At 38.3% G+C, this 23465-nt stretch overlaps 1 protein-coding gene across 2 annotated transcripts in view; it reads left to right on the top strand.

The window, feature by feature from the left end:
- The window catches only part of MCC (MCC regulator of WNT signaling pathway), a 463984-nt gene that overhangs the window by 82952 nt on the left and 357567 nt on the right, over window positions 1-23465 (top strand). For both annotated transcript variants that reach the window (XM_060009025.1, XM_069540594.1), the window contains one exon: window positions 23129-23376. In XM_060009025.1, the coding sequence (XP_059865008.1) occupies window positions 23142-23376 (235 nt within the window). In that variant the 5' untranslated portion in view covers window positions 23129-23141. The remainder of the gene's footprint in view (window positions 1-23128; window positions 23377-23465) is intronic.

Raw genomic sequence — 23465 nt, 5'->3', positions numbered from 1 at the left:
GTTCTTTTGTTCCACTGTTATTTCTTTGTTTCCTCTGAATTGTTTTTTCTTTTCTTGTTCGTTTTTGTCTCTCTCTTTTATGTTAGATGCTCTCTTCCATTATCCAGTTGTTGCTGGCTATCTCCTCTTATTGAAGAGTAAGGCACAACAGAGCTACTTAGAAATAGTGTATGGGTGTGTATGTATGTGTGTATTTAGGAGAGGAAGACTTTTTGGTCAGTGGGCTTCACCATAGCTGCCTATTATATACAAGTATTTTCTTTTGGCCCAGGTAGCATCCCCAGAGGGACATTCTTTCAGCCTGGATGGTATAACGCTAATAGCAAGGGTTCTCAGAGCTGAGGAGGGGAAAAGGAGCCAAGGGTCCTATCATTCAACATGTGGACCTTCATTTAACTCCCTGGTTTTAGGACAGCATCCTCATCCTCTGAGCGGTGGCACTAAATCCAGAATCTATTTGGGATCAACTTCTGTAGAAAATAAACCTCTAGTTTTCTGCCTGGGTTGGGAGGACTTGACTATCCTGGGTTGGGGTTGGGAAATAGGGATCTCACAGCTTCTCACCCACACTTTCAACTAATCCACCTATTTTGGGCTTTACCTTCACTCTCTGGCTCTCTTGTTTCTGAGCCTGTCCAAGGTGTTGCTTCACTCTGGCTTTCTCTGGTGAGCTAAATCCACTCATCCCCCTGCCTGGTGACTTCTGAAATTGAGTTCTAATCTGTCCTTGACATTATACAATCAGTTCTCATTATTTGCAAAAATTATGTTCTATAAAGTCGCTCCAAACACTGAATTAGTAAATACTGAACCTTTGCTCCAAGGAGAAATACAGGGTTTAGGTACCTGCAAACCTCATTAACTAATCAACACATAACCCTGTGTTCAATGTACTTCTGTTTAAAGACAGCTTATTTAACATATATGATTGATTCATTAACATTGAACTTATGGCCAACAGCACGATAACTCATGCCTGAATGAAGCTTATCCAACACACACATTTTCTCCATATGGTGCATCACTGCCCGCTTGTGCCTAGGGACCTAGACAGCACTTTAGTGGTTTGCTTGGGTGCCATTTTAAACAGCAAAATCAACAACAAAAAGCACAAAACTCTGAAAAATGTTTCCCTAAATAGACAGTGAAAAGGATGCTTGTTTACACTGTGAGAGCTGAAGCAAGAAGGGAAAGGGTCACCTTGTTCAACCTCAGTTGAAAACATGAGCATCAGGAGGCTTAAAATTTTCACCACCTTGAGCATGTCCACAAATGACAGTGAAAGCACCATGAGTATTGCTTTTTGGGTTTAGAAATAAGTTTTAGAGAGTAGCCAAGTTCACAAATACAGAATCTGCAAATAATGAGGATCGACCATAGTTTTATGCTCTTTTTTATTCTGTTATCTTTTTAGAGTGGCTTCAGGAAGGATCAAAGGGAAACAAGATAAATGAGCATATTAAATCCACCACCTTTAACTGGAAGTCTCTGTCGTTCATTCTAGTTATTTTGTATAGGACCCACTGATACCACTTGTCTACAGTGACATGTCAGATTTTCTTAGCGCAATCTGCCTCTTCCATCCTTATGCATCCCCACTGGGCTCATCCAGGTGCACCTAACACTCCTCAGGTGGTCCAGGTTCTCTGCAATTAGCTGGGTCGCACCTGACCTTGTCACAACATACTGATGGCAATGTGTAACCAGTGGTGTGCTGGACCTGGCTCATACTGGCTTATAAAAAACAATTGCTAATTTTTCAGGAATTTTGTGAGGCCATTGTTAAACATGACCATTGTTAAAAATCAAATCACATAGCGTACAATTAAGTAAATTACGTTAACAACAGAGGTAGTAAACACTCAAAACTCATCACTTCCTGATTATTTACTATTAGCTATATTCTTGAGGTTATTTATGTCCCTTGAATCTCTCTGGTGAAAAAACTGTATCATGGTGTGCTACTGCACATCTCTCCCAAATTTGCATTCAGTGATATGACATTGATAGTTTAAAATCAGCAGTGACAGAAGTATTTATACTATGGAAATTAGCAGATGCTCCAAATCTGGACTTCTTTCCCCCAGAGAGCCCATTGCTAAACATTCACCAACATACCCCTATAGCCTGAAAAATTGTTTGGAATTGAGTAAAAGTAGAAATTAACTGACAAAGGGAATGGGGAAGGAGTCAGTTAGCTAGATCCAAAGTTATGCATTAGCTACTTGGATGTTTATTAAGCAGAAGAAAATGAAATGAAGACTGGCAGACAGAGTCACAGAAAAAGGATCTGGGTCTTTCTTGCAATGTATTTATTATAGAATCTGACCCAACTGAGCCACAGGGTCTTGTATATATGAGCTTGGAAAAGGCAAACTTTTATAATTAACAGATGGGGATTAAAAATTACTGATACCCAGTTAGAATCATATTGCCTAGGAAACTCAATATGTGTGAATAAGAGATGATTGACCCATATCATAGGTTATTTCACTGACCAGTTAGTACTGTTGTGAAGTTAGAGTAAAAGTTAGTGTTTTCCCTGAGCAATAGCTCTAGGGCAGTTTGTTGAAATAATTATTGCAGGAAAATCCAGAAGGAAAAAATCATATTTAAAATTACTTTACAAAATTTCTACTAGTTGTAGATCCTTGCGAAGTTCAAGTTACTGGCTTATAGTATAAAGTCAGTAAGTATTTTTAGGAGATTTAAATGTGTTAGATTTAACTTTAAGGGCTTGCAATCAGTTGATTCCAACGAGTTAAAAAAACGAATTGACTGATATATCCCTGGAAAGGCAGTTAAGCGGGGGAAAAAATCAATGTAGAAGGTATAATAGAAAATAGTATTGATGCTGTCTTTCATAGCTATCACTGTCATGAAAAAAAACTGCTTATAGAGACTGCCATACAGAGTGAAGTAAGCTAGAACAAGAAAAACAAATATCGTATATTAACACGTATATGTGGAATCTAGAAAAATGGTACAGGTGATCTTATTTGCAAAACAGAAATAGAGATACAGACATAGAGAATTAATGTATGGATACCAAGGGGGAAAAGGGGGTGGTGGGATGAATTGGGAGATTGGAATTGACATATACACACTACTATGTATAGAATAGATAGCTAATGAGAACCTACTGTATAGCACAGGGAACTCTACTTGGTGCTCTGTGGTGACCTAAATGGGAAGGATATCCAAAAAAGAGGGGATATATGTATATGTATGGCTGATTCACTTTGCTATACAGCAGAAACTGACACAGCAGTGTAAAACAACTATACTCCAATTCAAAAACAAAAAAGAAAATAGTAGTATTGCTGTCCTTCATAGCTATCATTGTCATGAAAAAACTGCTTATATTTTAAAAACAGAATGATTCCTCTTCATAGTCACAAACATATTGGTGTGTAGGGGAAGGCACACCCCTGGGCATACTGTCATACTGATTCTTAGTTTTTGTCCCGAACTCTGGTTTGGGGACCTTTAGTGTAATGTCTCTGAGGGAAAAGAATTGCTGACAGGTTTATATATTAAAGTTTGCTTCACAAAGATGATCCTTGCTTGAAGTGTTAGCCCTTTAAGTAAACTGAAAGACTTCACGAAGTTGCTCAAGGGAGAAGGCAAAAATATTTTTCCTGGGTTGTTTGGTGTAATCTCCACATAACAGAGACTTTGTAAATAGTCCTATCAGATTTCTTTTTTCCTTTTCTTTATTTGAACTGTTTCCAGTTCATGTCTCACTTGCTTTTAGTGCTGTGTTTTAGCATTTGCTTTTTTTTTTCCATGGACAACATAAAATCATCCTTCAAGATTACAATATTAATCTTAAATATGGGCAATCTTTGGCACCATCAGTGTATTCATTTCTTTTTTTTCAATTGGGATATAATTTACATACCATACACTTTGCCATTTTAAAGTGTACAAGCCAGCGGTTTCTAATGTATTCACTACGTTGTGCAACCGTCACCACTGTCTAATAGCAGAACATTTCCGTCACCCCCAAAAGAAACCCCATACCTATCAGGTAATTTTTCAGGATAAATACCTAGAGTGGAACTGCTGGGTCATATGGTAATTCTACGTTGAAATTTTGAGGAACTGCCAAACGGTTTTCCAGTGAATTCATCTCTGCTAGGCTCTTACCCTTACGTCCTTTATTGTTTGGTTCTCTCCAAATATGTGTCCCTCTCCGGTAGGTTGTGCCAGTTGTGATGTTCTGTGAGAGGAACGACAAGGAAGAGGTGCTGCTTGAGGTAGCGTGCAAGTCGCTGATTTTTGTTTCGTTCTGTTTGTCTGCAGCTTGTCAGGAAATATTTAAAGACTCTCCTATTCCCAGAACTGCTGTATGTATATTCATTTGTGGTTTATGGTCTATTCTGCCTTCACCTTTGATAAATGGCCACATTCTGTGTTCATCTTCCTGATGATGATGATCACGTCACGACTTGTTAGCTGCTTTCCTTGTGTGAGGCAATGTGCTCAGAGCTTTATGTACATTGTTTTATTTAATCCTCACAATGTGCTTCTGAGATGGATATTTTAAATTCCCTTTTCACGTGGGCAGACCGAGGTTTAAATCAGTGAAGACAGTTCACATAGCTGGAGGTTGACAGAACATTAGGAAAGTGCTGCCAGACCGGGTCCTCCGACTCCTTGTAAAGGTTTACCTATGACTATTCATTCTAGTTTGTCCTACTGTATTTGAAAACTGAGATCATACCTGAACCTATATCAAACAGAAAGGAAAAAAGAAGAAAGGCTTAGACAGAACCACCATGTAGTTTCAAATTCTGTACCTGAAAAAATACACGAGGGGAAAAATGACCACAAAAGCAGCATGCAATTGCCGTCCCACTTCTGTAATATATGAGTCTACTCTCCTTTTTAAATGGCACTAGGAAGATTTATTTCTTCTTTTCACCTTAATATGACATTTTAATGTTGTCCATTACGCATAGACATCATAAACCTAGAAAAATGTACACTAATGATTATTGGCTTTTAGATCCCCAAGATGAAAATTCTTTCTCTCCAAGGCTCATCATGGTTGTGGCTTTTCAAATGCAGAAGCTGTTTTGTGCCTCAGTGGACCTCCCTTGCTGCACTGGTGCCAAGGGAAGTCATCGATTGCTGAAGCAATAATGGTATAAGCTGTAGCAGCTTTTCCCTAAATGAAAGCATGGCCACTGCTAGCATAGTAACAAGCAGTTCTGCTTTATGAATAGGTTTGCCCAAAATGCTTGTGGATTTTAAGACTATTATAGGAGTTTTTAGAAAGATATATCTTAGGCAAGAGCATGAAAAGACAATTCATAAGAGAAGAAATACAAATAGGCAATAGGTAAAAAAAAAATTTGTTCAAACTTTTAGTTGTTGAAAAATGTAAACTAAAATGAGACATAAATTGTTTATTATTGAACAGGTAATATATGAACATGGTACAAAATTCTGGAGTACAGAATTATATACAATGAAAAGTATATTTCTCTCCTCCCATGCTCTTCTCCAGCCACTCCATACTCCTTCTCAAAGGCAAACACCATTACCAGTTTGGTTTTTTCTTTTTCTGGCCGCGCAGCTCGACTTGCAGGGTCTTAGTTCCCCAACTAGGGATTGAACCCAGGCCCCGGGCCCTGGCAGAGAAAGTGCCGAGTCCTAAACACTGGACCACCAGAGAATTCCGTTACCAGTTTTTTATGGACTCCTTTAATGGTTGTCCGTGAACGTGGGTGTGTGTATACATACACATGCCTACACATATACATCTGTGTATATATGTATAACATACATACATACATAATATTACACACAATCTTCTACACCTTGCTTTTTTCACATAACCGTTATTCTTGTAAATTTTTACACATGGATACATATATATATCTGCCTCATTCTTTATCCCCCTAACATTTTTTTAAATAAAAAATTTTAAGCATACAGAAAAGTTAGGACCTTGTTCTTTTTAACAGTTGCCTAGTATTTCATTATGTGGATGTACCACAATTCATTTTACCAGTCCTCTATTGATATACATTTCAATTATTTCCCATCATTTGCCTTTATAAAATAATGCTGCAATAGAATCCTTATTACATAGGTCATTTGACATATATGAGAATGTATCAATATGGTAGTTCCCTAAGAGTGGAATCGCCAGGTCAGGAGTGTATTTATTTTTAGTGTTATAGATGTGGCCAAACTTTCTCCGTGGAGATTGAAGCAATTTATGGCTATACTCCAGAGAGCTGCTGTTACCCCATACTCTCACCAAAAGTGTTATCAAAAATTTGATCTTGGTCAACTTTAATGGATGAAGAACCAAGATACTATTTTTTCCTTTTGTTTTGGAAAATATTTTTAAATAAGAGAATAGCCAGTGTTGGTGTCGGTGTGAAAAAAAAAGGAAGACTGATACATACTGGTAAAAGTAAGATTGATTCAGCCTTTCTATAGGGCTGTTTAACATGTGTGAAAGTCTTTTCTGAGCATCATGCTTTTTTTGACCCAGCAATTCTACCTTTAACCTAAGGAAGTAGTCAGACAAGTGCTTATAAGAGGAAAATGATGGAAAAAAACAAATAGACTTTTAAAACATATTATGCTATAGCTATACAGTGAATACCTTGTTAGTATTAAAATATACGCAGAGCCTGACTTATTATCATGGAAAGATGTTTATGATTTTTTGGCTACATGAATACACAGGTTACAAAACAATACATTCAGCATGATCCCATTTAGGGGGAAGATATGGAGAGATAGACACAGAGATATGCAATTTGAGAAATAAATACCATTACATAAACATATATAAGCAAGTGTTGATCTATCTATCTATCTATCTATGCATATATATACCTGGAGCAGTGTCTGTAATAATGTGCATGTTTGTAACAGGACATACGATCATTATATACTACCAAAAATATAGAGAATTTTTATTTGCTTTTATTATGTCCTATATATTATAAACAAATTTTTTTTTTTTTTTTTTGCGGTACGCGGGCCTCTCACAGTTGTGGCCTCTCCCGCTGCGGAGCACAGGCTCCAGACGCGCAGGCTCAGCGGCCATGGCTCACGGGCCCAGCTGCTCCACGGCATGTGGGATCTTCCCGGACCGGGGCACAAACCCGTGTCCCCTGTGTCGGCAGGCGGACTGTCAACCACTGGGCCACCAGGAAGCCCCAAACAAATTTTTATAATTAGCATATGCTTTATTTATTATCACAAAATAATACAATGGAAAGAAAATTTCATGTGGAATCCATAGCACCAAATAATCTATGTTTGTACATGTAGTTGCAGTTTATTCATTTCCATGACTTGATTTCATTGTGTGAGTATAGCACAATTTCTTTATCCGCTGTCTTGTTGACAAAAAATAGAGTTGTTTAGTTTTTGGTATGTGCAGGGACATTCTTGAACTTGTTTTCTGAAGAACATATGTTTCAGATGGCTTTATAACTAAGGTGGAATTTCTAGGCCACAATCTATGCATATGTTAGCTTTAGTAAATGCTGGTAGATAGTGTTCCAGCATGTTAACTGCTAGCAATGCATAAAGAGTTCTATGTGTTCCACCTCCTCCCCACACTTGGATATGTAGTTATTTTCAATATGAGACATTCTATTGGTAATCCCTTGACAATTTTAATTTGAATTTTGCTGATTACTTATGGGATTGAGCTTATATTTATATTCCTATCCATTTGGATATCCTCTGCTTTCTATGCCAGTTCATCTTTTGCTCAGTTTTGTACTGTTTTTTTTATTATTATGTTTTTATTGATGTATAAGAATTCTCTGTATATTCTGGGATCAAGGTGTATGTATTAAATATTTTCTCTTAAAACAAAAAACAAAAAAACCTGCTGAAAATATTAAAAAGTCACTTATTCAGGTGACATTTATTAAGTGTCTACCGTGTGTGAACCCTCTGGTCTACGTGTTGGGGAAGGGACAGAGACCACCTAAACATCCCTATCCTCGTGATCTGATATATAAATTGTCCTGAGTACTGGAGTGGGCTGGGAGTAAGTGAGGAGCACATGATTCTTATTTTTCTTTAAAATTACCAAATTTCAGTTGGTAAGAATTATCGTGATGATTTAGATGTAACGCGCAATTGTTTAACAATTTTATCTGCAAGTTGCATTTTCATTGTCCCCTAGAAGGAGGCTTTTACGGCAGCTTTTTTGGCTAAAAGTAAATATCCACATGCAAGACAATTTTAGCTGACAACTCCTTTCCTTCATTCCCCATGACACGTGAAGGAAATAAAACAGCATAGAGCTGGATTCTAAGATGTAAATTGCAGGGAATCTGTACCTGTAATTAACTTAGAAAGTACCATTTGTGTTTAACTTCACCATAATTTTTCAGGATGAACAAATTGCACATTAGATAGGGCAGGCAAGAAGTAAGGCTTTTAACAAGTGTAAATGTTTTTTTTCATGGTTGTAATTTCTAAGATGAACTTGTGTACTTTTAATTTATACACTGGTTTGGAGTAATTAGCCCTTGAATTGTCTATATTTCTTTAGAAGAGGGATGGACCATAGAGAGCATCTTGATTTTCTAAATCTTCAGAAGAAAAATGACACCCTTCACTGAAAATCATACACTAATGGTCAACAGGAAAATATAGTCATGCAGATGTAAGCTAAATACTTAAAATAATGTCATTTATTAATTTTTTTGTTTTGCAAAAACCACAGTATATATCGTATGACTCATTTTCCCCAAATCACTTTGCCTGGTAGATTTTGAGCATTTTTCTATCCTTACAAAGTTTGGAAAGTGAAAAGAATTCAAATTCTCTCCAACTACTGGGTAATTAAGTCTTGTTTTAATATCTTGTAGAGTGATGTCTTTGTTACATAAGTTACCTACTGAAGATTTACTAACGAGTTTTGGACAATAGAAATGAACTGTTGTCAAGGCCAAATGTGAACTGCAGGCTACTAAAAAATCTTGACAAGATAATAACTGGAATAACCTGTAAGCTGATACACGATATGGAGGCATCTGGTTTTCCTCTTGGCGGGACACTGGGTGACAAAGCTAAACTCCTGGCTCACTTTTCTCTACCACTGCTCTTTAGATACCAGGATTCTGAAGGCCTGGTATGTAGCTTTTTTAAAAAGACCTTATATGTGTACATGAATCAAAATTCACAATGTGCCCAAAAAGGTGGAAAGCAGGGTAAATTTCTGTCTCATCTCTGTCCTCCAGACACAGTCCCCGTTCCGGAGGCAGTCCTGGGTAACAGTTCCTCAGGTGTCATTCCAGAGATAATCTGTGCATATCAAGTGTATAAGGACACCTTCTACTTCTGCTTTTATACATATGGTCATATAACGTATTCACTGCTCTTCACCTGCCTTTTTTTAACTTGACCTATTTTGGAAATTGTGCCATCATGATACATAGCTGCCTTATTCTTCTTAAAGTTTGTTTAGTATTCATTGCATTGTATAGCTTGACCATAATTTATTCACCAGACCCCCACTGGTGAATATTTAGATGATTTCCAATCTTTTGCTAATAATACAAGCAGGACTGCATTGAATAACTGTACATTCATCGTTTTGCATACATCAGCATATCTGTGGGACACATTCCTAGAAATGGAATTGCTGGATCAAACAGTCTGTGCATTTTTTATTTTGACAAATACTGCCAAAGTGCAGGAGATGTCATACAAGTTATACTCCCCGCAGCGGGGTATAAGAGTGGCATGTGCTTTTAAATCCTAGACCTCGCCTTTGTCACGAAGGGTGTTTTTTTCTGAGTCTAGTCACAGTCCCAAGCCTCTGGGTTCACTTGTGTTATGTTGGTGGCTTTCTGTCTGTGATCAGGACTCATTTCTCAACACTCCTGGACGCTGTGGGTTTTTTCCAACTGCTTGAGGTCGTTGCTTAAGCCTCAATAGGAAATAGGCTTATTTTATTTATTTATCTTTTGCGGTACGCGGGCCTCTCACTGCTGTGGCCTCTCCCGTTGCGGAGCACAGGCTCCGGACGCGCAGGCTCAGCGGCCATGGCTCACGGGCCCAGCCGCTCCGCAGCATGTGGGATCCTCCCGGACCGGGGCACGAACCCGTGTCCCCTGCATCGGCAGGCGGACCCTCATCCACTGTGCCACCAGGGAAGTTCTAGGATTATTTTTATATGAGTTTCCTCATAGACACGGGGATTAAGGGGGTTACTGATGTTTCAGAGCCTTTCAGAGTTTAGGCGATGCAGAGGCATTAGAGGGGTTAGTTTATTTTCCTTGATTTGAAAATCAACATAGGAAGGAATCTTCCCGCCCTCAAATAGAGAAACAAACTGAAGTTTTGACCTTTAACGCTAGAGTGTTGGTGATGTCTTACGGTTATCACTATACCCCTGAGCCCTCTCTGCTAGCCCCACGTCACAAGCTCTCCTGGGTCTGGATCCCCGCCCCGCTCTCCCTGGGACACCGTTGGGGGCGGGTGTGCGAAGCCCTCTCCCTCTGCGGCTTGGCTTCCTTCCCTATTCTGGTTCCTCTCCTTCATTTCCTCTTCTCCTTCTTATCCAAACAGCTTTTTATGGCTTCTGTTGGAACTTTACCACCTCTCCCTAAGCCACCATCATAACACGACAGGTTCAGGCACAAAGCAGAGCGAGCTCCCTTTGATTTTTATATCTACAGATCTTTCTCCCTGTGCTTACTATTTTGTAATCTGTACTATAGTCTGTATTCCAAACTTCTAAAACATAAAGAACGGGGCTTCCCTGGTGGCGTAGTGGTTGAGAGTCCACCTGCCGATGCAGGGGACACGGGTTCATGCCCCGGTCCAGGAAGATCCCACATGCCGCGGAGAGGCTGGGCCTGCGCGTCCGGAGCCTGTGCTCCGCAACGGGAGAGGCCATAGCAGTGAGAGGCCCGCGTACTGCAAAAAACGAAAAAAAACCATGAAGAACCCTTTCTGTTCAATTACGTAAAGCACCTAGCTCACAGCGCTTACTTAAATATATGATACTGTGGTTAGTTGAGAGATTTTTTTTTCAAAAACTTAGCTTTAAATTTATTTTGATTTAAATATATTTATATTTATAAATGTATTTATATATTTATAGAAATATATTTTATATTTATATATTGTATTTTAAAATATAAATATATTTTAATTTAAATATATTTATAAACTATAAAACTACGATGGCATTTCTGTAGGTGATTTCCCAGTCTAGTGTTCACGAAGACTGAACATAGAGTTAAACGTTATCACAGTGTGTACTTACGTTCCTTAGAATGATAAGTCCAGGTAAACAAAGGTGGTGAGCTACCAAGGATAGTGGCGTTGCTGCTGTTTGGTACCATTCATTCCATGTTGGTCTCTCGTTTATGGAGTCAGGGATTGCTTTAGTCACATCATGATATCCAGAAAACAGAACTGCTCCAAGAGTGGCCCACAGAGTGGTGCTTTTCATACCTGACTGCAACAAGGTAAGCATAGGAATTGGAAATACGTGTTCAGAAACTTTCAAACCAATATGACAGAATTGAACCTAAGTTTAAAAAATTGAGCTTGTATTTTTCTGTATCTTTTGCAAATTTTTTTTCTGAAAACTCATTTTATTCTATAAAATACCAATCTATTACAGTTTAGATTTTGTAAAGTAATCTAGAAAATTCTTCAAATGTTGGTGACTCTCTAGCCTGTAAGGCAGATGCAGTGCTCTAAACATCATTGCCCTGGCTTGTTTTCATAGTGGGACAAGTGTGACATCCCCATGTAAGACGTGAGGGAATGAGGCACAGTGACAAAATTTCTTGCCTCAGGCTGCTGCATATACTGGGATTAAATCTTTCCCTTCTCATTTCTGTGATCAGATTACAAGGCTTTGGCTTTTCACATTATGATATTTTAATTAGAATCTGAGAGAGTGAGTTGAATAAGAAAGTTTTTCGTGAAAACAATCCTGCAATTATTTTTATCCTTCAAAGAAAAATGTCAATAGCATTTCCACCCATATTACTTTTCCTTTACTGTCATTTCCTAAAACTAACGTACTTTGGAAGATATTTAGGACAATTTTAGCACAGTGGCTTTGCACTGAGAAAAAAAAAATCTCTGTGTGCTGAATGTTTTTAAGTGCTGGTGGAGAGTATATACATAATAAAATTGGGGGAAATTTGCAAGCCCCACAGCAAGCCCCTTAGAAAGAGGTTTGGGCTTCTATCCTGGCCAAAGGAAGACTCAAGGAGCCAGAATAAATATTGACAGCATCTCCTATTCTGAGTGTGGATGCGACAAGCCTTCCCTGGGTGTGAGCAGAGTCGATGGAAGTTAGGATGCCAGACGTACATGTCCCCATGACACGTGAAGCAAGAAGAACTGAGGGATGTTAGATGAGAGAGAGAATGAGACCATGGGACAGAGGAGTGAAAAGAATAGGGGTGGGTGGGAGGCCTCCGGGGTGGCTGAGCCTCAGTCTCATGGTGACAGACCCTGTGGGTGGGTCACTTCCATTTGCCAGGGGTTAAGGGCACATTTGGAGCCTAGCCTAAAAATGTGTTAGCCTTGGTGATTCAATTTAAGAGCACTTGGTGAAAATTTTTGCTTTATCTCCTATTATCACATTTAGGTATTCCTTTTCTACAATGGAAAAAATAAATATAATTATAAGTTTATCATTCACAGCAGGTTGTGTGTCTTTTATATGTTAAATACGTGTTGTAATATAAATCTTTTGCCTTGATGAAAAAATTTGGGTGCAGTTGTCTTTTTATAATAATGGTGTTATGTGTGCTGTAATTTTCTCATGAAAGTGTGATCTGAAATAATCTGAAAGGATAACTGTTCTTGAGATGTTGTTAATGTACACTTATAAATAAGTTTTTATAAAAGTGGCACACTTCCCAAATTCTTTTATTGCCCCCAAACTTATATCTATCAGCCTTTTCTGTGTATTTCTCTGTCTATATCTTTCAGACATGACTGCCTTACGTAGTTTTTGGATCGAGAGTCAATTGCTTAGCTTTAGTGGGGTTTTGCAGGAACATCTACATATTAAGAATCACTTAACTGTCATACTGACCATTACTGTTAGTATATTCAATTGGTAAGGATTTTCTGAGTGCTCACTACAAGGTTCTGTGTCTGTCACTGAGATTACAGAAGAGCTACCTTCTGTTCATTCATGCATCCACCAACTTGTTGAAGTACCTGTGATGGACCAATTATGGTGCCAGGAACTTGGGACAAGCTCCCTTTTACACAGAACTGATAGACCCTGTAAAATGGGGATAATATCTCTTAAAGTTATTATGAGGCTTAAATGAAATAAGATTTCTAAAGCACCCAGCACAGCCCCTGAATCATAGGTACTCTGAATGAGTATTTTTCCCCAGGAATGGCAGAAACGTCTTTTAAGAAGCTTTTACAAATCACTGTGAAGGTAGGCTGAATCTTGCTTAATAAAGAATGTTAACTTACTGATTAAAATAATAATCCAAGGGCAAACACATTAAATATTTTCTCCCACTGGACTATCAGTGGGAAACGCCAAATTGAGAGATTGCCAAAAGAATGAAGAGTAAGAGTATTAGGAGTCACATGTAAAAAAATTATAGAATGAAAGAGCTTTTAAAAAATATGTAAAAGTCGTATTTTACTTGCTTGTAGATGCTTTCTTCTTGAGTATTGGCTTTTAGTCACTCTTGACGTTTCACCTGGAGAAGGGGAAACCATCATATCATTGATTAAACTTGTCTATTCATTATTACAAAACATAACACAGAAGCAATATTGGAACAAATTCAATAAAGACTTTAAAAATGGTCCACATCAAAAAAATCTTAAAAAAAAAACCCCTAATGATATCAACTTGTTTTGTTTTCATTTGTGATTATAAATTGGGGTATGCAAAAAGCAAAGAAGAAATGGGGTTGAAGGTCCTCATTAACTTCTCTCCCTACCTCTTTTACCTCAAATCTAACATTTTATTTACCCACTTATTTATTTAACAGCTATTTGTATGCCAGGTGTTAGGGATTCAAAGGTGAACAAAGAATGAACCCTCTCCTCTAAGAATTTAGAGTCTAGTACAGAAGTTTGCAACTTCTTTTAAATAAAAGGCCATATAGTAAAGATTTTTGGTTTTATGGGCCATATACTCTGTCACAAGTATTCAACTCAACTGTTGTAGTGAGAAAGTAACCGTAGACAAATGGGTATGCTGGGTTTCAATAAACTTGACTTACAAAAGCAGGCAATGGTCTGGATTTGGTTGTAGGTTTTAGTTACCAGTCTCTGGTCTGGTAGAAGAGAGAAAAAAATAAATCAATAATTACTGTACAGTGGGGTAAGTGATCAAAGCAAGCACAGGTGACTTAGTAACACAGGGAAGGGGCATCAAATTAAACTGGAAGTTACCTGAGATATTTAGGGAAGATTTCTGAAGGAGATGCTATTCAAGTGAATTACAAGCATGGGCTGGCGTTTGGAGAAAGGTAAAGAGAGGATTTTCCAAGCAGAGGGCTAAATATATACAAAGTATGGGCATGTAAAACAACAATGCCTCTTATGGAACCTAAAAGAAATTCAGTGGGCTAGGATGCAGGTTGCCTACTTTAGCAGGAGAGTGAGGCTAGAAAGATAGGACCTTAGCTATGAAGTGAGAAACATGGGTATGAAGCTGAAAGTCTTGAGGGACACAAAGAAAGGATTTTAAGCAGGGAAAAATAACATGTCGCCTACCAGTTGGAAAGAGGGAGAGCCAGTAGGAGACCCTTATAGTAATTCAAGTGGAAAACGATGAGGGTGATAAGAATGATCAGGATGGGATGGATATGAGAGCCATTTAGAACAACAGACACTATTTTGGGTGACTGATTGCAGGGGGAATAAATGAGAAGGAAGCAACTTAGAAAATTTCTAGACTTCTACTGTGGGTGACCAATGGTGTAATTTATGTAGAGAGGAGGAGTCAACTTGTAAAGGGATACAAAATGATGAATTCATTTTAGGACTTTGAGTTCAAGATAAATGTATGACACTGAAGTGTAGCTATACAGTCAAAATGGATTCTACTTAACTGGAGAGGGAGATTTGGGAGTCAATGTTCCTAGTGATAGATAAAGCCATAAATTTAGATTAGATCAGCTATAGAGAGTCTATAAAGTGAGAAAATAGAAAGGACAAGGCCTTGGGTAACATGGATATTTAAGGACAAGAACTCTGAAGGAGCAGTCACATAGAGGTGGGAAACTAGAAGACAGGGCTGTTACACAGGCTAATGAAGGAAGGAGATTCAAGGAAAAGGCAGCCGTCAGTACTGAGTGCTGAAGAGAAGGAAAGAAATGTGTCTCTGGGAATGTGTGGTATAAATGCCTTCACAGAAAAGAAAGTGAGACCATAGAGATGGGGAATTTGATTCTGCTCTCCAGAAAAGTATGTAAAACAAGTGGGGGTAACTGAAACACTGCTGGTGGGGCTCAGAATTGGTGGATGTTTCTCAAGGGATGTTTGAAAAACTGTATTGAGAGATTAGACTGTTTAACAATGAGTAATTCTACTTTTAGAAAATCATACCAGGAGAATAATCAGGTGCTCTATAGCCTGTAAGGATGAACAGTGTCATTTTGGATCATCTAATTTGATCAACTCCACGAGACATGTCCTACAAGTGCTTACTGATATGAATGACATTGCTCATTTTAAATGTTTTATCCTTCAACCATGGCCTCAGACCAAATTTGTTTTAAGTTGCCTTTCATACATTAGATTTTTTTTATTAAGACAGATTTTAAATATTGAAAACTACAAAATGTATAGTAAACACACATGTATCCATACCCAGATTGAAAAGATGTAGACATTGAGTCATATTTGCCTATGATTTTTTAATATAACATTGTAAATGCATGTTAAAACCCCTTTATCCCCTCCCCAATTCTATTCCCCTCTCTCCCTCACCACTTTATGGTTGATGTTTTTGCTTCCTGACTTTGTTTTTATTATTCATATATAATTTATAGTGGTTTTTGTTATATTTTTAAACTTTAGATAAATACTGTCCTGTCGTTCATGTTATTCTTGAGGTTTTTACTCACTGCTGTTTTTGAGATTTATTAATTATGATATATTACAAATGTATTTCTTCTGAAAACTCTGATCATATTTCATTAGCTGACGATTCCTCAATTTATGTATCCACTAGCTCAGGCCCCGGCACACAGTAAGCATCCAGTGCATGTTCACTGTTCTTATTAGCATGATTATTAATACTAACCTTTTTCCAAATCTTTGCTCTTACAGATATTGTGCATGTCTCCTTCCATCCTAGCATAAGTTTCTTTAACATATATAACTAAAAGTGATATTTCTGGTTGAAGGGTGTGCATTTTTTTTTAGATGTTGCCAAAATTCATTCTAAAGAAGTGGTACCAGTTTTTGTTTTCCACCAACACCGCATGAAAGTTTCTGCTTCTTTGTCAACATTTGGTATTGTCAGACTAACATTTTAGCCAGTCCTATACCTATTAAAATTGTATCCCATTGTTTGCTTGAATTTGCATTTTCCTTACGTTTATCGAGGTTGAGAATATTTCCACATCTTTGCCATTTTTTGTTAATTTTCTGTTCTTATCATTTACCCATTTTTCAACTGGGTTGTTATCTTTTTCTTATTACATTGTAGGAATATGTTGTATATTTAAACACTAATCTTTTATCTGTTATAGCTCAGATTAAATTAATGACTTATTTGATTTTTTAAACCTGAAAACATTACTTTTATCAAAATAATTCATGCACGTGGTAAAATAAAATAAAATAAAATAAAATGGTACAGAAGGGCACATGACAAAACACAAGTCTCTTGCCCCATCCACCTCTCAATGCCCAAGCTCACTCCCCAGGTACAGTTTTTTACCACTTGTGCTTTTAGTTCTCTTGATGATTTTTTTCCATTTTTTCCATAATGTGCTTATACCACTGTGTAAGTATCCTGATTTATCACCTTTGAACATCTATTTGTTCCATGCTCTGAAAGGTAAGGTAGCCCCACTGGCCAGCTTCTCCCATCTCTTTACTATCTTTCTGAATTTTGTTGAAGTCCTTCAGATCGATCAACTACTCTCCTTTTAACAATAAGTTTATTTGCTTATTTAGTTGTTTGTTTTGGTCTTCACTTTAGACCAGATAAACTCAGAAGCAATTGTGAAAGGCAAATGCATTTGCTCCCTCCAACAATTATACTCAGAAATTACCAGTTGTAGCACATAAGCCTGTTTTTTAATGACTTATTTATGATTTTTCACACTTTGAATATTTATGGAACTGAAATTAGAGTCCCCTAAATTACATTTTTGTGTGACTCAAATTGAGCAGTTAGAGAGGCAAAATGAACTTATAGACTTGTTTTGAGTTCTTTCATAAGCAGCTGTTTCTGGCATACCTATTAGTTCCAAAGGTGTCTGTTCGTTGAGAGCTGTGAACAGAAGCATCTAACCCTTCCTCAGAGTAACAATTGCTTTCACATAGCCCTCATTCCGACTGGGTTTGGGCTTTAGTATCATTGTGGGGAAGAATAGTGTTTTTCTCTGCATCTGAGCTTGAGAGACCTAAGCCCATCTTTCCCGTTATCTATTCCTGATGTTAGGCTGTGAATTTCCCTGAATGATGAATAGCTTCATTGAATTTTCACTTCCTACTCAATTTCTTTACAAGTTAAAAGAAAAAGAATAGCCAAGAGACCAAAAGGCTTCTACATACAGAAAGTAATAGCTATGCTTTGTAAAACCATGCAGTTTTGAGCTAGAAGCATTGATCTTCAGTGCTGCCTGGTGATTGGTGTTCTCTGCAGAGCCAAATATTACCTCATTTGACCAGTTCCTCTGCTAAACCAGAATCTATTCCTCATGGTTATATCCTCTGAAGATAAGACATGCATATATGAATATGAATAAATATGAAACACCTTCTAGAGCAGTTGTAGCAATGATGAAAGGAAAATTTTATTTGGAGGAAATTTATTTATTTAGAGGAAACTTAGAGAAAAAAATATTTACCATAATTTTGTGAAATTAGTTAAAATGTTCACTGTGGTTATTGCTGGGTGGAAAGGTAGCATGTAATTTATATTTTCTTCTTACTTGTCTACATTTTCTAAGATGAATGGGTGTATTTTCTGAAATAATGTACAAAAGTTTGTTGGTTTTTATTTTAAAGGCAGGTGCTTTATATGATGATGTTACTACTACTGAAATAGTTCTCCACTGGACTATATTAGTTTTGGACAACCGCTGCTCATTATGTCTTCCTCTGAGAAACGTTCCTGGCCTAGTGCGGAGAAACTGTTATGTTGCTCTGTCACTAAGGCTACAAGGTTGTTGTTTGTTTTTACGGTGCCCATTGGTCATTCATACTCACTGAGCATCCCATGTGCTGTTGCCTTCTGTGGGAAGATACAAAGACAGGTATTGTGGGAAGATATCAGATGAAGTGGGGAACCCCTTCAAAAGAATGATCATGTTTAACTTCTGAGAGTTTACAAATCCATCTATCAAAACAAATGTGATGGGGTTCTGTTGTGTACAGGGTGATGTGCTGGGTGCTGCACGGATGTTAAGGGAGGTTGATGCATGGCCACTGGCTTCCAGGAGCCTGTGGTCAGGTTGGGAAGATAAGACTTGAGTGTGTGAAAATAATTTTTTTTTTTTGCGGTACGCGGGCCTCTCACTGTTGTGGCCTCTCCCATTGCAGAGCACAGGCTCCGAATGCGCAGGCTCAGCGGCCATGGCTCACGGGCCTAGCCACTCCGCGGCATGTGGGATCCTCCCGGACCAGGGCACAAACCTGTGTCCCCTGCATCGGCAGGCAGACTCTCAACCACTGCGCCACCAGGGAAGCCCTGAAAATAATTTTTTAAAAAAGAGAAAGAGAAATGAAAGTTTAGTAAAACAACCTAAAAGTTGTCCCATGGCTGTATATAGTCACTGAATGAATGGTACAGGTGCTAAATGCTGGAAGAAGGAAGAGACCACCTGTAGCCTTGAGTGGGTGACAAGGCCAGCATGAAGCTGGAAGGATTTGAGCTGAAAGTGGAAACTACAAGGCGTCATAAGGCACATGTTCATGAATCCTAGAACGTTAGTTATTTCTGCCACATTCCACTGGTCAAAGCAAGTCACAAGGCCAGCCCAGATTCAAGGTCAGGGAAATAGCCTCCATCTGTTGATGGGAGGAAAGGCAAAGACATAATGCAAAGGGGCGTAGTCACAGGAGCGTGTAACTCATTGAGAGCTGTTTGAAACAGCCCTAGCACGATGGCTGATAGTGAAAATGTGATCAAGTTCTCTGGGCTTGCTCTTATATGTAATGGAGAGCTTTGGGATTTTTTTTTTTTTTTTTGGCTGTGTCACTCGGCTTGCTTGCGGGATGTTAGTTCCTGTAGTAAAAGCGCAGAGTCCTAACCACTGGACCGCCAGGGAACTCCCTGGAGTTTTTTTTTCTCTCTCTTTTAACTGTTTTCTCATGTTGATATCAAAATGTAATATTATTCTCATCCGTATTTAACATAGTCGGGGAGCACATATATAGATATATGTAGTCTTTCTGGTTTAAGATAAAAGTGCTGTTCTTTAATGACTGTTGATCATCAAGCTGTTCCTATTATTGCTGTCCTTATTTGTGTTCAGAGGCCAAAGTTTAAGTATCATTGACATCTAAGGCGGTGTTTGGTAGAATGGAAAGGGCAAGAGCTTTGGAATCAGACTGATTTAGTTTAGATTCCTGGCTCTGCCACATATTAGCTCTGGGACTCTTTCAGCCTTCACATCTTCATCTATAAAATGGGGATAGTAGCATTTCGCCCTGCAGGTTTGTTAGTTGTTCTTGCTAGTTCTGTGTTTCTATACTGAGAAACTTTAGCTTTCATTTAGTTTTTAGAAACTAGCACCACTGTTTAAAGATTACTGTCTGACTTAATTTAGTAGGATGTACTGTATTTTGTTTTTGACCTTTTATGAGAGTCTCTCAGTGACCCACACCTATTTTTTTTTTTTTTGCGATACGTGGGCCTCTCACTGCTGTGGCCTCTCCCGTTGCGGAGCACAGGCTCCGGACACACGGGCTCAGCGACCATGGCTCACGGGCCCAGCCGCTCCGCGGCATGTGGGATCTTCCTGGACCGGGGCACGAACCCGGGTCCCCTGCATCGGCAGGCGGACTCTCAACCACTGCACCACCAGGGAAGCCCAGTGACCTACACTTTTTAAATAAAGATGCAAAATTATGCATTCTCCTCTGAGTTGACATTTCTAGAACACAAATCCTTTTTTGAGCTGCTTTTTGTGGAATGGGGCTTCTCAAGCTTGGACAGGCTTGGGTTTCTCACCAGGGCGCCCAAGTGTAAGTGGGCCACAGGCAGGGAGGAAGGCGAGCCTCTACAGATAGATTGCTCCACTTAGTGAAGGAGTCAGTTCAGTTCAATAAGCACTATGTTCCCCTGAGCAGTTTGTGCTTAATTACTAAAGACTTAATCGTGCAACTGGGACATTGTTAAAGATTTATGATCAATAATTATAAAATAATCATAATAATGGCTACTATTTATTGAGTACTTAATATGTGCCAGGAACTGTGTTAAGTGCTTTACATGCATCATCTCATTTATCCTCAAAACAACCCTAAGAGATAGGTGCTATTATTATCCTCATTTCTAAAACCTATAAAATGACATAGCAATTTATGAAAGTAGTATAGTACATTCTAGAAAGTTACAAATACAATAGGCAAAAATAAGAAAATGAAAACACCATATTCCTACTATTCAGAAAATATTAGTGTTAACATCTTATTATGTGACCTTCTGAAATTTAGAAAACTTACTTATCTCCCACCAAGCCTAATTTTTAAGATTATTGTCTCAAAACATGATAAAGAAATTCTTTTTTTAGATGTAGAACCTGAACATTGGCCCTTTCTTTTTGTTTGCATTCCTGTTTTACTGTTATGTAAGCAGTATATAAACAGTACTGCATTCCTGTTCTACAGGAATCATAATCATTCCTGTCTGGGATGAATCCAGCTGAATATCAGACAGGTTGTATTCAGCAAAGGGCAAAAAAATAAACATATGAATAGATCAAAAAATTATTCCAATGTATCAGTTAGCTATTGCTGGGGAACAATCACAAAATCTCATTGGCATAAACAATAAGAATTTATTCTTGATTACATACCTTTGGGTCAGCTGCAGTGATTCTTATGCTACACGTCTGCAGATCAGCTGAAGTGGCTCATTTGGGGGTCCAGGCTAGAGGGTTAATAGCTATCATGGTTTGTTCTTCTCATAATAATGGCAGAAGCAAAAGGGGACAAGCCCAGTAGGGGATTAACTAGATAAACACATACATCCCAGAGGCTAAGTTAGATGTCAAGCCTGAAGTTAAAACAGTGGGAAAGATCATACCTACCATGAGTGTCCCTGGCCCCAAGGCCAAGGCAAGGGTGTAGATGTATAACAGTTCTACAGAGAAATGAAAAATTAGGACTAATTTAATCTACCATACTTCCTTCCATATGTGTATATTTATTTATCTACCCATCCATCTATCTTACAAATAAAAGCATAAATATATACACATAAGCATTATATACTATACATATATACACAGACATACAAACAAGATAAACTAAAACTTGTAGCTGTGTGTCAAAATTCTTTATGAAACACGAAAATGGATGGCATATGGAAGCAAGGTGATCAACTAAAGAAGCTAATGTAATGGACCTAGTATAAACTGAGAAGGTTTTGGAGAGTGTTATGTGTATTGAAAAACATAATAAAGAGTAAATATAGAAGCATTTCAGGGACAGGACCAACAGAAATTTGATGAGAGATTGGATACTAGGGACGAGGATGGGGGGAATTAGGGTTAAAATGGAGTGAATGAGAAGATATTCAAAATATCTACAATTCTGTGAGCCTAGGGAACTTGGGGAATCATACTAGCATGGACCAGAAGGAATTTATGAAGGGTGACTGGAGAAGGGTTGGTCTTTTCATGGTTAGGTTTCAGGTATCAGCAAACATCAAATTGGTCATGGTCTCCAGATGACTGGGTTTGGTGGTGTGTTGAGACAGGAGCACTAACTAGCTGTTCTTGTGACCATGGCCCAGTTCCTAATATCTCTTCCAGCTCTTAAATTCATAATCCTTTTACCTTTATTGAGACTTAGCGTTGGAGCAATCTGAACAAAGTATTTTCCCAAAGAGTTTAGAAAGAGAGAAAAGAACAAGATTTATATGTGCAGGGTCAGATGATGTCCTCCAGATAAATGTTCTTGGCCGGCATAGTGTTGTTGTTCTTGTTTCTTTTTTATTCTTTTTCTTTTTCTTTCTTTAACTTGAGAACCTGTAGGCTGAATATACTTCTCTGGTCCAGCCACAGACTCCAGAAACCCCTCTTGTCTTAAATCCACCCACTTCACACGTTTACATTAAGTCCTAGACCTGGAAGACTTTTGGGATTTTGATCCCTGCCCTAAGGCTTAGGGTTTACTAATTGCTAATGAGAAGGTGGAAAATACTCAAAGAAAATCAGGAAAAACCAGAGGTAGGGGAGCACTGAGTCATCAAAGTTGAAATTAAATAACATTTTAAAGAAGTACTAAAATTAGCTGATTGGTCCAGAAAGCTGAAAAGTCAAGCTTGTTAAAATCTTTGTTGTTCCTTTACAATTTGATGAGATTTTCAACTCTGCCAAGAGTGGAAACAATATCTTTTCTATGTTCTGAAACTTTATCTTACAGTTAGGTAACAATGCTACCCTCTACAGGTGCTTTGTCAATTTCAAAAGAAAGAAAAGGAGGAAAGGGCATGGACACGGAAGAAAAAAGAGAACAAAGGATTTAAAGTTGCCTCACTGTTCCAAATAATAATAGAGTTCTTGTCTAGAATAACCCAGGTGGAACAGGTCTTTCTGCACACTTAGCACTTTTCCAGAAGCAATGAGAAATGTGGAAATAGGTTTCCTACGTGTGGGTGTATTCAAGAAATACTTTTTTTTTTCATTAACTATTTTCTCTAGCTTAAATGTCTCTCCTAACAAGCCCTTTTTCTGTTCAATCCCTTCTGTAGAAATGACTTGTTGATGGTCTGTCGCCAGTTGAACATGGAAGAGTCTGTGGCTGAGATCATGAACCAACTGGGCGCTGATGAAAATGGGAAGATTTCCTTTCAGGATTTTACAAGGTGCCGCATGCAGCTCGTCAGAGAAATTAGGAAGGAGGAAGTAGGCCTTTCTGAGAAGTCAGACAATTCCTGTAAAAAGAAGAAGCTGAGGGACAGAATTGCTTCCTGGCCCACGAGCAGTGACAACAGTTTGGGTAGGTACAACCCCATGACAGTTCATAATGCACCCCTGTCCCCACTTCGTGACCTTCGTGAGACTGGCCTGCCCAGCCTGATGCCTGCT

Source organism: Delphinus delphis, chromosome 3 (assembly GCF_949987515.2).
Source record: "Delphinus delphis chromosome 3, mDelDel1.2, whole genome shotgun sequence".
Lineage (NCBI taxonomy): Eukaryota > Metazoa > Chordata > Mammalia > Artiodactyla > Delphinidae > Delphinus > Delphinus delphis.
Note: the sequence above shows the minus strand (reverse complement) of the source record. Positions and strands in the feature narration are given on the sequence as shown.